We start from the raw sequence: 17,351 nt of genomic DNA on the forward strand, positions 1-17,351 counted from the left end.
GAAGGAGACAAGGACCAGCCGTGAGGATAGGGCACGCACCGGCCATGATTATTAGTGAATGACCAGGGCACGCACCGGCTGTGAGTATAGGCCACGCACCAGCCATGAGTTTAGGGCACGCATCAGCTGCGAGGACAAACACCTGCTCTGGGGTTAGCGTATACCAGCTCTGAGACTCACAAGGGTAAATCAGGACCCTGCAGCCCCTGCGATGCATCCATTTAGGGGCCACCCATTCATCTAAAGACCAATGAACATCTGAGATATGGGAGACTCTGGGCCCCTCTTCACATTCCACAGGGGGCCCATTCATTTTCCGTCACCCAACTGCTGATACTGAAGACAGCCCAGAGGCGCAGCCAACTGGGAGCGGAGCCTCGCGCTCTTACCATAGGGCAGGCACTCCTCTGAGCAGAGTCCCGGCGCCTGCTGTGAGGGCAGCAGCTCTGAGTGCCACAGACACACCAACCAGCTCGTGGTCAGAGGGCAGCCAGCCCCGTGCCTGCGGGGCTTCCCTGCTCAGAGTCTGAGTGCGGCAGGCCAGCCCTGAGCAGTTGCTGCCCCCTCTTTGCAGCAGGCACCAGCTAGGAAAGCAGTCACTAGCACCGATGACAAGAACTTCCTCTGAATTTGAAGCAGGCACCACCGGTATCTCCGGGGATGCTTCCAGCTCTGACCCAGGGGCAGCGTGTATCTGTTGTGAGGCTGTGTGTAGCAGGCACCAGGTCTGAGCCTGGGAGTTTCGAGAATTATATATGTTCATGCAATCTATCCGTGTGCAATTTCCCCATACCACCTTTCTCTCCCCAGTAGGCGTGCACAGTTCTCTCTGTGCACCAGTTCCTCCCCTTCTTTATCCAGTGGTGGCTGGTGGGTTTTGAAAGTGGTGGGGCAAAAAATGTTGTACCCTAATGCAAGAAGCGAGCGAGATTACAAGTCAAGAACTATGGCTATATAAATAAAGCACCAGTGCATGTTCAAGAGTATAAAAAGTCACCATTGACAAAATAAAGTTCCAAGCATTCTGGATAGAAAAACACCCCTGGAGCAAAACCCAGCGAATACATCATGAACCAGCACAAGCAAGTACTTTCTCAAGGCTCGCAATCATTTGTAGAGTGCTTGTGCATGGCAGTGGTACTATATGTTCGAGGCATATGAGCTGCAGATTACACACTTGTGCATAGATCGCCATCTGGTGTTGGGCCCGGATGTTTGCAGTTTGTTTTTCCTCTTGGAAAGTCTTTGGAAGTCACGAGTTCGGTGACTCCTCCCTTGGATCGTATTGCGCATGGGCTTTGGCTCCATCCTCAGATTGTTTTTTTCCGCCATCGGGCTCGGATGTAATGTTTGCGCCCCGGTTCCGAACAGCTTCCAGTTCGACGATCAACGCACAATCCTCACCCCAATTCTCGGTATTGTTTCGAACGCGATCTCCCCACTCGAAGCGACTTCTGATCGGCACAGACCTTCGGTTCCAGTCGTCGACGGCGGCCTTCGGGCCTACCCAAGCTCCGGTCCTGGCTAATGGAAAGGACTCCATTTAAAAAGTGCCCTCGATGTGGGTCCAAATTCCCCCACACCGATCTCCACGAGGTATGCAATCTCTGCCTCTCCGCTAAACACGAGGCTCGAGACTGTCCGGCGTGCAAGTCCTTCCGGTCCAAAAAGACTATTCAAGACCGAAGAGCCAGAAGAACCATGGCACACTCCTCGACAACGATCGATTTCGGACGACATCTTCGGAGAAGGCGTCGACGCTCCAGAACAGCCTCACACCGACGAGGGACTCGTCAGGGCCTCCGAAGCCGACGACTCAGATGTGGACGACCTTACTCCGGCACAGAGGGTCGTGAGTACTAATCTTACCCCCCCCTCCCCCCCCCCCCCCCCCCCCCCCACACACACCCTTGCCGGCACCGAAAAAGGCTTCGGTCACGCCTTCGCCTCCGGGCCTAGGCAAGACCAGAGACACTGCTTCACACACCGCACCCTCGGGTCCGGTAAAGAAGCCAAGTAAGCCTTCCGGCGGCTCGGGCTCGAGCCAGCCCACCGGTGGTGCCGATAAACACTCTTCGGCACCGAAAAAGAAACCGGCCTCTATCTAGACACCGAGCCACGCACCGAAACACTCGCGGTCGAAACCCAGCTCTTCGGTACTGACACCACCTTCGGTACCGACCAAAGCACACAAGGCCACCGACACTTCGAAGCCGAAACCCATCTCGGCGCCTACCAAACCCCCCGGAATTTCCTAAGCATGGTTCCAAACAGCGAACCAGCACGGAAGAACATTAGAAACCAACGACCCAACGTCTTCGACGCCGACGGACCAACCAGCCTCACCAGAACTTTTTACACCGGATCCCTTACAAAAAACTTTAACCAAGGATCCCAAAACTGGACATTTAATGCTCTCTATCAAAAAGAGACAATTGGAGAAACCGGCTCCGCCTCCACCTCCAAAGAGGAAGGACTCTGCTACCTCCACTTTCAGACTACCTTCCCCACCTCCTCCACCGCCTCCACCTTCTCCTCATCCACCTCCACCGCCCTCTCCACCCCCACCTCATCATTCCCAAACTCCATCTCCGGATGATGATGATCCGGGGGGATCCATATGACAACATAGGGGATGCACCCCAAGATCTACCTACACGGGACCCCACCCCCACAGGATCCCCAGACCCATGGGACGAATATAATATCCCTGATGTCCCTAACGTCCCACAGGATGATCTTTACCCTTACAGACCTTCTCCACCAGAAGACTCATTGGGGTTCAACCACCTATTGCAAAGGGCGGCACACTATCACGGGGTAGATCTACACACCGACCCCGTGGAGGAGGATTTCCTCCTCGATCCATTCGACACCACACATAGGACCACCTCCATATTGCCTATGCTCAAAGGAGTTATAAAGCATGCGCCAGAGGTCTTTAAGGACCCAGTCAGAGCCAGGGTCATTAACCCGTGTATCAAAAAGAAATACAAATCTGCCCCTACAGATCCCTCCTACATTAGAGGGCCTGCACCACTAGATTCTCTAGTAGTCTCCACCGCACGTAAAAGGGCCAACTCCCAGGCATCAGACGAAGCACCACCACCTGACAAAGAGTCTAAACTCTTGGACGCATCTGGCAAGCATACTGCATCCCAAGCTGCCAACATATAGCGTATCGCCAATACACAGGCGCTACTCGCCAGATATGACAGGGCCCATTATGACGAATTGGAAGCCATAATGAACCATCTCCCTGATAAACATAAAGCTAGGGCCAACGAACTTATTCAGGAGGGCAAAACCATTACTAATACCTCCATACGTTGTGCCTTAGACGCAGCAGACACAGCGTCCAGGGCTATCCATACTAGTGTCCTTCGCCGCCGCCATGCCTGGCTAAGGATATCGGGTTTTAAACCAGAGGTACAAGCCTCCATCCTTAACCATCCCTTTGACCAGGAACACCTATTTGGCCCCAAAGTGGATGACGCCCTGGAGAAAATGAAAAAGGACACGGACGCAGCAAAATCCATGGGAGCCTTACAATCTCACCCTCCCAGACGTTCCTTTCGCCGCTCTTCCTTTCGGAGCACATCCAGAGGCTACTCCTCAGACTCCGCTTCCACTGCATACAAATCCCCTACTCGGTCCTCGTTTACAAGGGGTTACCAAAGAGGCGGCTACAGGGGCAACAATAACAAAGGCAGAGGCAAAACAAATACCGCCCGCTCTGCCACCGCGCCTCCCCAATGACTTCCCTCCACTTCCCCCAGACCATCACACTCCGGTCGGGGGCAGAATCCAACATTTCCTTCCGGTCTGGACTACCATCACCTCAGACAAATGGGTAACACAAATAATTCGGTCAGGCTACTGCCTAGTACCAACATCTACCCCCCAAACATTCCACCCAGACAACGCCCGATGTCACCAGAACATCTACGGCTACTCAAGCAGGAGGTAATCTCCCTCCTAGACAAGGAGGCAATAGAACATGTTCCAACCAACCAACAAAATATGGGGGTCTACTCCCTGTATTTTCTTATACCAAAAAGGCACGAAACTCTACGGCCCATCCTAGACCTTCGCCCTTTAAACACATACATACACTCAGACCACTTTCATATGGTAACGCTTCAGCAGGTACTTCCGCTACTTTCCCAAAACGACTTCCTCACCACTTTGGACATAAAAGATGCTTACTTCCACATTCCAGTGCACAAGGCCCACAGGAAGTACCTCAGATTCGTAGTGGACGGCCACCACTACCAATTCAAAGTGCTCCCGTTCGGAGTCACAACCGCACCACGAGTATTCACCAAGTGCCTAGTAGTGGTGGCAGCACATCTGCGAAGACCACACATTCACGTCTTCCTTTAACTAGACGACTGGCTAATAAAAGCCAGTTCATACAATCAGTGTGTACAACACACACACACCACCATCCAGCTACTTCATCAGCTGGGCTTCACGGTAAACCACAAAAAGTCCCATCTCCACCCATCCCACATAAAACAATATCTAGGTGCCACTATAGACACCTCAAAAGCGCTCGCCTACCCCAATCCTGCCAGGGTTGCAAGCATCCAGGCTCTGCGCGCAAAATATATAGCACTACACCCCCTTCCAGCTTGCGTGTTCATGCAACTAATAGGGATGATGGCCTCTTGCATCTTCATAATACCTCACGCAAGACTCCAGATGCGTCCTCTCCAAGAGTGCTTGGTGCACCAATGGAACCAAGCCCAGGGTCAATTAACAGATCTGGTGTTGGTAGACGGTCGTACCCATCGCTCTCTGCAGTGGTGGACTACCACAAACCTTTCCAAAGGTCGACCGTTCCTCTGCCCGGTTCCACAGGTAGTACTAACAACAGACGCATCGATCTCCGGCTGGGGAGCTCATCTATTACATCTCACCGTGCAAGGCAAGTGGTCACCTCAACAGAAGCTACTCCATATCAATCATCTGGAGTTACTAGTGATCTTCCTAGCCCTAAAATCCTTTCAGGCACAAATTTTGGGCAAAGCAGTCCTGATCCGCACAGACAACATGACAGCCATGTATTATATTCAAAAACAAGGCGGGACACACTCTCCACAGCTCTCTCATTTAGCACAGAGCATATGGAGATGGACCATACCCCGGAAAATCTTTCTCCTCGCCCAGCATGTCCCAGGAGTACAAAACACTATAGCAGATCTACTCAGCAGGCAAACACCACAACTCCACGAGTGAGAACTTCACCCGCAAGTTCTTTACCCATACTTTCAAATGTGGGGGCATCCACAGATAGACCTCTTCGCTACCCACGAAAACAAAAACTGCCCAAGCTTCGCCGCCAGATACCCACACCCATTGTCCAAAGGCAATGCGATCTGGATGAACTGGTCAGGCAGATTTGCGTACGCTTTTCTGCCTTTCCCACTAATTCCATTAGTAGTGCGCAACCTAAAGCAGCACTCCCTCACACTAATATTAGTAGCGCCAACTTGGGCCAGACAACTGTGGTACACCACACTACAGGAACTATCGGTAGTACCACACCAAAAATTACGCGTCTCTCCACACCTCTTAACCCAGAACCATGGAGAGATCAGACACCCGGACCCAGCTCAGCTCAACCTTGCGATCTGGCTCCTGAAATCCTAGAATTCGGATACCTAAATCTTCCTCCTGACTGTATGAACGTCATCAAGGAAGCTAGGCGCCCTACCATTAGACCGTGCTACGCCGCCAAGTGGAAACGTTTTGTTATCTATTGTCATAACAACACCATCAATCCACTAGATGTGTCCATTCAACACATCATAGGCTACTTACTCCACCTACAAAGGTGCAATCTAGCCTATACGTCCATTCGACTACACCTCACAGCCATAGCAGCTTACCTGCAAAACAGGCAACATCTCTCTCACTCTTTCGAGTACCTGCCATTAAAGCCTTCATGGAAGGCCTTAAAATAATAATTCCCCCCAGAGTGCCACCCTCACCTGTGTGGAACTTAAATATTCTCACCAGACTAATGGGACCTCCTTTTGAACCCCTACACAAATGTGAACTTCAATTCCTAACATGGAAAACCGCTTTTCTTGTAGCCATCACTTCCCTCAGAAGGGTCAGTGAGATACAAGCATTTACTATTCAAGAACCTTTTTTACAAATGCACCATAATAAGGTGGTTCTCCGTACCAACCCAAAATTCCTCCCCAAAGTCATTTCTCCTTTTCACCTAAACCAATCTGTAGAACTACCAGTATTCTTCTCGCAACCACAAACTGTTGCAGAAAGAGCTCTTCACACACTAGATGTCAAACGAGCCTTACTCTACTACATCGCGAGAACACAACCCTTCCGTAAGACCAAACAACTGTTTGTCTCTTTCTCTCCACCTCACAAGGGCAACCCCATCTCCAAATCGGGGATAGCTAGGTGGATTGTCAAATGTATTCAAATTTGCTACCATAAGGCAAAACGAGCGCTATCCGTTCCCCCTAAAGCCCACTCTACACGTAAACATCCCATTAGATGATATCTGCAAAGCAACTACATGGTCAACACCGCACACTTTCACCAAACACTATTGTGTAGATATGCAAACTAAGCAACGAGCTAGTGTGGGTCAGGCTGTACTCAAAACATTATTTCAAACCACTGCAACAGATAAAGGTGGTCGCCGCTAACGGTGGGTACTGCTATATAATCTATGCACAAGTGTGTAATCTACAGCTCATATGCCTTGAACGGAATATGCCACTTACCAGTATGCATCTGTTTTTGGCATGTAGAGCTGCAGATCCACACACGCCCACACGCCTCCCCGGCTACCTGCGTCTGTTCCAGCTTATCTTATTTAGATAACACACACATGGGCATCTTCACTGTTATTACTACGCTCCATCTTTCCCTGCTGCCGAAAAACAATCTAAGAATGGAGCCGAAGCCCATGCGCAATACGATCCACAGGAGGAGTCACCGAACTCGTGACTTCCAAAGACTTTCCAAGAGGAAAAACAAACTGCAAACATCCGGGCCCAACACCAGATGGCGGGCGATCTATGCACATACTGGTAAGTAGCATATTCCTTACACAGGATCATCACATCCTGCAGGGGATCTTGTCGTTTAGTGTTACGCCACTGATTTCAGGGAGCTGCTTTCATTTTCAAAGCACATTTTAGTCAGTTAATTGTGACGAAAGACACTGTTTTTACAGAGGTTTGTGAGGCAGGTACAGTCTTGCGCCCTCCAGCGTTGGGATCCACCCCGCTATTCAGCGCTGAGGTACTCGCCTTGAGACCCACCCTGCAGCAAATCAGCACCTGGCTGTCCCTACATGCCAACGAGGGAGAAGCCCCCTCAGAGCCTGCCTGGCGGCGATATGTCCTCACACACATTCAGAGACCTCAAAACTGTAAAAGAATACTGGGAAACAGGGCTCTCACGGACACTGGCTCTGCACCAGCCACACTGCTATGTACCCAGCACTACACCAGGCACACACACACAGTCACACCCCAGGTCAGATGTGATTCAAGCAGCCTGCTGTACATGAGACGCCCAATCACTTCAGCTGTGCAACAGTGTGCCAGGCTGTGTTACGACAGACACCCACCCATCCCAGCTGTGCACTAGTGTGTCAGGCAACCTGCTGTACACCAGACGCCCACGTGCAGCAGGTGTCCCCTGGTCCCCCTTGCCAGCTTTATGGCGGGCACCCACCCAGCCCGGCTGTGCGCAAAGTGTCTCAGACATGCACCCCAGCTCTAAGCCGACACTGCGCCATAGCAGCAAGCGTCACAGGTTGGAATCCCAATGCATCCGACTCCTAGAATATCACCCCCCAGATCGTGCCGCTCTGACTCTCTTCCTGCAGCTGCCCTCCGTTCTCCATCACCTGCCTCTCCAACCACAACCCCGACTTCTCCCCTCACAGACTCCATCTCTTCCTAGCTTGTCCCTCCATCACAACCCAGCTCCGTCACATGGCTATTGCTTTGCTCTTCTGCCATCACCTTTCCTAACCACTGCTTCTAGGTGCTCTCAATATGTTACCCATTACCTCTGCCATACTCTCCCCACCGCAACACCCGACCTCTTCTCTTAATTCCTACTAACCTCCCCCTTTGATCCTCTCCCGCATCCCACCACCTCTTCTCCAAACCGTGCCCCTGCTCCAAATCCACCGCTCCCACTTTCCACTAATGCGGCTCTCGTCATCTCCTAACCCCAGCCACCTCAACAGCACCCCCCCCCCCTCAGAGCCTCTACGCACCTCAACTTGCACCCTCCCCACCCACGGCCTGCGCCGGCGCCATCTCATGCAATACTTATAACGATTGATCAAAAGTCTCAAATTAACGACTGGGCCTCTCACCGACCCCATCAACAGGGCCTCCCTCACCATATCCACAGACACGCATCACGCTCCCGACCCCCCCCCCCCCCCCCCCACATAGCGACAGCCTAGGAGGTTAAATCAGGCCCCTGCAGCACGGGCATAGGGCCGGCTGAGGAAGGGGCAAACATTAAGAGCCTACCAACGCATCACACGGCCAATTAATATTGTGAGAAATGGAAGACTCTGGGGGGGGCCCCTCATCATAGTTAACAATGGGTGCAACGTTTGCTTTACGCCACAGCCCCTCTTAATACCACCAAAATATCTCATCACCATTTCCAGACCACAGCCTCGCTCGCCTCCGTCCTAACCAGCTAACCCCATCACCACCCCACAGTCTCTCGGTGTCACTTTTAAAAGCCTCTGTTCCATTTGGAATTTTGAAGAGCGAAACACGCGCCCGGAATGTGCTCTCTTGGCGCTATGGGCCCCAACTAAACAAGGGTTTAAGTTTGTTCGAGTTTACACTTTCCTTCTTAATTTAGACAAATCCCGACACCCCCTCCCCGTCTGTGGCTACTTTCAGCCACATTCGCCATTTACCGTACAGCTGCTCAGCTTCAGAATCAGACAAACTCCGACTCCCGCCGTCCTGCCTTTTCGTCATGAGGAAAGCCAGCCTCCCTCCCCTCCACCAATCACGACGATGCAATGGCAGCGTTGTGATTGGTGGCCCACGTCGGAGAGCGCCCTACAGGCGGGCCATTTTCTCTACATAGAGAAAAAAGGGAGAGTGGCCCGTCCTGCTCGAGGGCAGGGGGGGAGTGGCTTGTCCACTGTTGTGCATACTGACTGTTGGTTGTCACTGACCTATTCACCTAACTGTGAATTTTGAATCTTTAAAAAAAAAATAAAAGATAATTTCATCACACCCAACTATAACATTACCTTAGCCTTTGTGTTTTTTGTGTGTAATATTTATCACCATATGAAAAGCCAACCCCCCCCCCCCCTACTAAGGCCATGCACAGCAGTGAGTTGGCGACAGGGCCCAACCCACTTGGAGACAGCCAACCCAATTCTGCATGCAGCCTTTTGTTGCTGTGGAGTTGGCTATAGGCGTCCAACCCCTGCAGGCTGCCTGCCCTACACTGCGCACGGCCTTTGGTCGTGCGTGGCGTGGGGTTAGTGGCGGGGCCTGTGTTGCAGCCAGACCCTGGGTTGCAGCCAGACCCTGCTTTCAACTTCCCCGCAGGCAGCCGGCCCCACGCTGTACACAGCCTTTGGCCATGTACAGCAGGTAATTGCCCACAGCGCATGGCCTGCCGCCAGGCCCTGTGGCCAAACCCCCAGCAGGCTGCAAACCTCACACTGCGCACAGCCTTTGGCGTGGGCAGCATAGGGTTGCCCTTCGGGCCCCAGGGCCCCATCCCCTTGGACAAAAACATATATAATAAGGGAAGGAGGCATGCAGCCCCCTCCCCGATCTTTAATTGGCACCGTGGACTCCATCCCCTGGGGCCAGTTCCAATAAAAAGTGGAGGGGGCTGTGCGGCCCCCCTCCCCAAGCATTAAAAGGCCCCAGGGACCCTATCCCTTGGGTCTAAATACAATAAAAACGAGAAGGGTCCCCTCTCCCTGAGGCTAAAATATATATCGAGTGGGTGGTGTCAGTAGGGACCTCATCCTTTCGAGCCGTATATATTTAAGGGGAAGGGGAGGTGTGGCTCCTCCCCAAGCCTCATTGGGTCCTGGGGACCCATTAAAGGCTCAGGGAGGGGGGTGTCCCCTCCCCTGATTAAATATATTAGGCTGGGTGGGGCTGAATATGGTTCGGGGAGGGGGGAGTCCGTACGCCCCCTTCCCTTAACTAAAGAATGCAGCCCTGGTCTGCCATTTTGTTGGAGGTGGGAGGGAGAGAATCTGACTGAGCGCAAGTCCCGCAGGATTGTGGCAAAAAGTTTGATTTCCCCCTCCCACCGTCCCCAATTTTGGTGCGGGGGGTAGGGGACACTCTGAATTACCCCCCGCCACCATGGGACCTCCTTATATCATTATTTGTGTTTTAAATTCAGGACAAGGCACAGGATGGCTCTAGAGAACAAGCATTTGCAATGCAATAGGTCTCACATTTACACGAGTTTGAGCTATTGGCATTGTAAATGACAATGCCTTTTATTTATGTTTTGGTTTTTGAAACATAAATCTAAGGCATTGTCATTTACAATGCCAATAGCTCAAACCCGCGTAAATGCGAGAACTATTGCATTGCAAATGCTTGTTCTAAAGCTGGTACAATTATTTTTGTCAGGTTAAATCCAAAATCACCAGTAAGTTTTAGCTATGTCCGATAGACAATCGCTCTTTTGCGGGTCGCTTAACTGCAGTCTGAAATATCTGAACTTATCGGCACTAATCATTTATGTTAGGTGTGGGTTTTTTATGGTCGCTATCGGTAACTCGTGAAACAAATATGGACTCAAACTGCGCTCTTTTCACTCGTGCACCCCCCTTAAGCAGCTGTTCTTTGTCCCCCTTCTGCCAGACCAGCTTGGCGGATGTCACTCAAAAGCGTATTGCTGTCTGGAGTAGATTCAGTCGCCATTCCATGTTTGCATTTGAATTTAGCTCTGTCACAACTGATAAGAGTGATAAATGTGACATTTCTGCGTCTAAAGATCATTAAATGTCAGCGCGTGCACTGGCAGCAAGATGGCTGGCAGAAAGTCAATGATGCAGGGGCTGTATGAAGTGCGAAGAGCGGAGATGGATTTGCGACAGCGGGGAGTCCTGAAGGCTGCAAGGAATCAATCACCCGTTCATGCGCAGTAAGAGGAGACACACATGTGAGGGGAACTCAGTGTGTGTACACACTCCAAGAGGCAGACATATCACGGAAGTCTGCACTAGCTGCAACGATGCGGCATCAATTGAAATGAGAACCCCAACATAACTTTAAATCATTTTTTCTCTTTGGGGCAGCTGAAATGATAAACTATATTACATGATTATACATAATGAAGTGTATGTGCATCTGGGGAGAAAACATACGTGGGAGAAAGAGCATGCTGGCAGCAGGAAGTGAGTTTTGCGAGATTGGAGTGTAGCAAATGTCATGGAGTGCCTGTTGCCTGGAAGGGGAAAACAAGTGCTCACCAGGCAGCCACGGCAGAACAACGAAAGAACGCACGCAAAGTGAAAGTAATAATTTCACGGCCGCTTTGATGTTCTCAGTGGCCGCGCGGCTCACTGAGAACATCAAAGCGGCCGCGAAATGATCACGCAGGCTGCCAAATGGTTCGTGCGCCCGGTGCACATGCACTGTAGTTGGCTGCCTGAAAGCACTGGTTTGCACTTCCAGATCCCCCTTTTACAAAAGTTCTCGCGAGAGCAGCGCTAAAGCGCTGGCTCAGGCGAGACCTAAAAAGGGCTCCCTGGGCTAATCAAAATACCCGTTTTTAGGTCTCGCCTGACCTTGCGCTGGTCTGGCGAGACTTTAAAGGCTTCAAAAAATGCTACCGCCGGCCACAGCTTGCAGTGCATGTGCGCGGGCGCGCGCTTGAGCAGAGGCGCCATATGGCGTGATTACTGCTGCACATGCACGGCAAACTGTGGCCGGCGGTAGCATTCTTCCCCTGCGATCACTTTGGCCCCGCGGTTAACTTCCTTTTTGCCCGCGCGCACACAACTCTCGCTTCTCCCCCTCCCCCACCACATATCTCGTCTCGCGGCCGCTCACGTGCGCGCGGCCAATGCTTGTTTTAAGCAGGAAATAGAATTCTACAGGAAACAAAACTACCGAAGACCATTCGAGGGTGTGAGCTCAATGCCACGGAAGAGTAAGTACAATTCTTATACTTAAAGTTCAGTCTACCACTCTTGTGCGGCTTTTGAAGTACAGATAACCTTTGAAGAGAGCGAAAAGCACCGTAAGAAGCAACACTGCCTCCTAACCTCCAATCACTGCAAGAAGAGCTTCGGCATCGTAAGCCCATCTCACTGCACTGCACACCCGGCGTCATTCATGACATTACTCACTCAGCGTCAGCTGCCACCGGGCCCTGCCAGACTTACACTTCGCTGCGTTAGTCTGCCTGGGCGCCTCTTACGTTACACACACACACAGCAGCAGGAGTCCCCTGAACTGTCATCCTAGGGGTGAGTTAGAAGAGTTCTCGTACTTGTCTGTTGCTGTCCCTTGCCTCACAGACACACAGATGCATCAGTGCCCCCCGGACAGGACGCGCACACACAGCCAGCGCCTTCACTCAGCTTTGAAGGAAATCGCTACACTCTCAAAGCTGATATGGGCTCCCCAAAGGTACAGATTTGCGTGAGGAGTATAATTTGGACCTTAAATGGACACGAGGTATGCCCCCGCTATTTTAAGAGGCATTGCGCCGGCATTTTTTAAAAAGACTATTTTTAAGGAAAAGAGGTTTTTTTTTTAAGCACGTTTCTTCCTCTTTAGTGGCTTGGCTCCTCTGCTATTTTCAAGAGGAATGTTTCCTTTTCAAAGAGGAATTCCGACTCTGTTTTTTTTTTTTTTATAGATGAATCATTAAATGTTTCTACATATTTTTCAAAGGAATGAGTTCCTCTTGTATTTTTGCTGGGAGATCAGCGCAGCTCGCTGCCTGGACATAAGGGTTGACTCATCTGCCTAGCTACAAAGTGAAGGTGCCTGTAATTAAAATCGATAATAGGAGTATGTGCTAACATCGCTTAGAAACGGATGAAGTGGTATATAAAACACTTTGTTATTACACATTTGCTAAAAAATACATTATCCAGAAATAAGAAATCAATATACATTATATCCTTAAGGCCATGAGTAACCAAGGCAACAATCACATTGCTGTGAAACATTGGGCTGTATTACACAGACTGCACTGAGTGGTGTGAAGTTTATCTCAGTCCTGAACGGCACAATGATGGTGTTACTCATCAACTGGAAATGCTTAAAAATGAAAAGGATTTTCCTAAATGTCCTTGCGAACACGAGCGAGATAAAGATCTAAAACCTTGTGGCAATTATTAAGTTCTGTACTTAATTGCATTTTTTTCCATACAGACCTACATGCCTAGTTATAAAGTTCTCTATAATTACATATTTGTATTTACACCAGCACCATCACATGGCTTAAAACAGTTTGGCAGAATTTTCAGTAAGCATGTAGGGCACAATTCACAAAGCGATTGCTGCGACCTACCCATGTAGTACCCCAGGCTTACCTCTACTTATCAGGAGTAAACCGGGAGTACTTCTGAACTTCTCATAGGATTCAGGGGTAACCACAGTGCACTGTAACAGTAAGTCACACCACCTCACAGCAACATTTTTGTAAATCCGGTATACAGCATTTAGTGAAGCTATAGGACTTGGGTATCATTTTTCGAACAGTGTAGCCTTCTTCAGCCTCCAGATGCCTGACAGTTTATTTGAGAGTGAACCCCTGCTTGAAATTGGCCTCGCCCAGAAAAAGGGATATAGGTTGTAATTAATTTTCTCTAGGAATACATCTATACATTTGAGAGGTTTCAGGATTAGTCTGGCGCTGTCTAGAACTAGTAAGTGCCTCTGTTATTCACTTTACATTTCATTCCTCTAAACGTTTACATGATCCAGATGGCCAACAATATTTACATATGTAGAGTATAATCCTATATATTTTTATTTAGCGTGTAGATCACAGTTGGTATGACTGAACATGAAATACATCCTCTTTACTTACATACAAGTCCCTTCTTGACTTTCAGTTAACAAACGCATAACAATTTAGTGTAGGTTAACTAAACAAGCATTGGCATAGCCAATAGGTCTCGCCTTTGGGACATTATAAGTGTTTAACCATGCAACAGTTGATGGTGCACCAAGGATATTGTGCTGCATAATTAAATGCTTATAAGGTCCCAAAGGCGAGACCTATTGGCTATGCCAATGCTTGTTTAAATTGCCGCTCCCGCGACCCTCTGGAGAATCTTGTAGACTCGACCATCTAGATCTACAAATATTTTTAAACCTTAATTTCTCAAACATTACTAAATAGATTTACACCAAATCGCAAAACCCACAATCCACCTGACCAAGATCTAGTTTCCTGACAGATTTGGTGTAATTCTGTTCAGCAGTTTTTGCTGTAGCGCTTCCTACGTCTATGGAAAATGCGTGGATATTTTATGTTTTGGGACCCCTCTCTTTTGTTGGCCACCACTTGACGGATCATCCCATAATCATCCAAGCACCATTGGGCAAAAACGAGCACTTTTTGTGAAAAGTTGAATGCAGATCTGTCAAACGGTACCAAAGTTATTAGCAACACAAAAACCACATTTCTTTTGGAAGCGCTGGCCTAACTAGAACTACCCAGTGGCCATTTATATAATGGGTAACTGTAATATGGTCCAATATTGCCATCATTGGCTTCTGGTGACGACTTAAACCACGATGCCGATGGCTAAGTGGTTTGTAAATGTCACTAGAAATAAAAGATAGCAATATAGGAAAGTGTTTCCCGATATATAGCTTTTTTCAACAGCAAGCTTGAAAAAGCTGTTTACTTCGAATTGCAGCTCATAATGAGCACTGATTAGAATTGGGATATTTCGTTTTTAATTTTTTTAAATAAATTGTTCTTGTACACTGGGCAGTGTTGATGGTCCATATATTTATAAAACTCGGTAGCTACAGCGTTTACTGGATATTTATGGATTTACCACATTTGGCGCACGTGCTGTATAATTTGGATTTGTTTGCTGTACAATGTAGATAACTTGTTGCATAATCTGGTCTTTCATGCCAGCATTGTAAAGCTTCTTTGGGGGGAGGGGCAGGAACACATCCTGTACAGAAAATCCTCTAAAGTACAAAGGCAGCACTCCATTTCTTTCAGTCTACACATGCAGCTTAGTACTTCTACACAAGCAACTCGCTTCTGCCCCTAAAGTATATTTGTAGCACACATTGTCCCTTACCACACATCAGTGAAGCGCATACCATCCTTGGGTCATGTAGCATACTAATGACTTCCATGTGCACATTCTGCACAATTATTTCTTACATTGAGACAAGCATGCTTGGGTTCGCAATAGATCTATATAGCTTGTACACATGAATTACACTGTTCCATTTTTACACAAATGCAGTAGAATTATTTTGTACACATGCAGCACCCTGCTCCCTTCGATAGACCAGCACTCCCTTCCTCCTACGCAGCATGCTACAATTTGCATAATGCAGCACTTAGCTCTCTGGTTTAACACATGCAGCAAAAAGCTCCCATTCATATACACTTGAAGTGCACATTCCTTTTATATCACAAAAGCAGATCACTACTTTTCATATACAAACTACGCACACAGTCCTTTACCATCACAAATAATGAACACACTGCCATATTTCATATACATCTCCAGACCACTATCTCCTTCCATTTACACAGAAGTGCATGGTGTCATGGACACACGTGGCTCTACCCTAGCCATGCCCCAAAGTAGCACAGTATCACATCCCAGTTGTACACTGCACTCTTTCATACAGACCCAGTGCTACCTGCCCGAGAAGCCTTCTATACAAATAGCCACTCAACAGGCTCTTCTCCTTCATCCCTCCCAGATCATCACAGGGAAACGGGAGGCCCATCTCTAGCACAAACATTTAAAGTACATCATTTTATTTTGTGTTTTCCTTCCATCGGATTCTGCGGGAAAACAAAATCTATTTATTTAATATGTGCCAATGGGCGATGGTGGTGTGTGCGCGCGCTGTGGTGTTCTTTTGGCTCACAGTGAGATTGCAACAGGTGCAAATAATGTAAATTCTTTTTACAGGATTGCATGCCGTCTCAAAAACCCTCCACAATATTCCTAAAACCCTGCATGAAAATTGAGTTTGACTTAAAACGTCCAACTCATAACGTTTAATTTGAATCGACTCTGTCCTTCCTTACCATCCCCTACATGCCTCTGCTCTGAGTACAGCTGACTCTAAATCATATATGGCTATCCAAGTTTGAGAGTAGAGGTATTTTATTATTGTTTCCAAGTAGTATATACCATGTCGAACTTATTCCCAGCCTACACTCCTTTAATGGATGTAATGCATTTCTGGTTCGAAGCACGAAAACTACCATATGCATATTTTTTGCCAGTTTTAACGACATAAAGTTATTTTAATGTTTTATAAGCACACGCATTAGTTTAGCAGTAGTTTTTGTTCTCCCAGGAATGTTTATCAGAAAGGACATTTTTTAGTAATCTGGGCAAGTTAACAAAGTGTGTGTTAATTTAGACATTGCTACCATTCGGATTTTACTTTGCCAGTATCTTGAAGTCAGTGTATTAATATAATCCTGTATTTCGTGTTTTTGCAGGTATCTATTTGGTTTTTGCATTCGAAAAGCAGTTATGATGCTAAACCATACTTGTGTTGGAGCAGACTGAAATCCTCTTTGCAAGTTTTCAAGCGATCCAAAATGAGTTGCATCTATCTTAATGTTTTCTTTAAAAGCATTTTTGTTATTACTACTGTTGTGTGCAGGACACTGCAAAGAAAGTTGTGGTGTGCTGCTGAATGTCAAGGATTCACTTTCCAGTTTCCTGTCTGTGACAGATGGACTTTTCTGTGTGTAAAAAGACTGAGACCAAGACTGACGTTGGGGATTTTTAAGCCTATTTTTTTAAGTGACAATGGCATGTTTCCAGAAATGCTTTGTAGAATGTCGTTTGTTTTCATACACGTTTCCCTGCTGAAAGATCACTTGAACTAAAGCCCCTGTTAATAAATGTTAACTGACCATGTGGTGCCCTTTACTGTTGTCGTGTGTGCTTGGGATCAAATAAGTTCAGAGCATTGTTCTAAGGTTACTAAAAATGGATGTTTTAAAAGTGCATGCAGATTGTATTCCATCGTACCTTCCAACTCCCCCCTCCCCCGGCAAAACACAATCCATTTGAGTTTGGTTTCGGTGGAATCTTGAGTCAGCATACATTTCACCGATATTCA

General features: G+C 48.2%; 1 protein-coding gene across 1 annotated transcript in view; it reads left to right on the plus strand.

Moving 5' to 3' along the window:
* RNMT (RNA guanine-7 methyltransferase) overlaps window positions 1-17,142 on the plus strand; it is a 161,238-nt gene extending 144,096 nt beyond the window's left edge. The window contains exon 11 of the mRNA XM_085605877.1: window positions 16,720-17,142. Coding sequence (XP_085462003.1) covers window positions 16,720-16,757 — 38 coding nt within the window. The 3' untranslated portion in view covers window positions 16,758-17,142. The remainder of the gene's footprint in view (window positions 1-16,719) is intronic.
* The last annotated feature ends 209 nt before the right edge of the window (window positions 17,143-17,351 follow it).

This window comes from Triturus cristatus, chromosome 5_1 (genome assembly GCF_964204655.1).
Source record: "Triturus cristatus chromosome 5_1, aTriCri1.1, whole genome shotgun sequence".
Taxonomy (NCBI): Eukaryota; Metazoa; Chordata; class Amphibia; order Caudata; family Salamandridae; genus Triturus; species Triturus cristatus.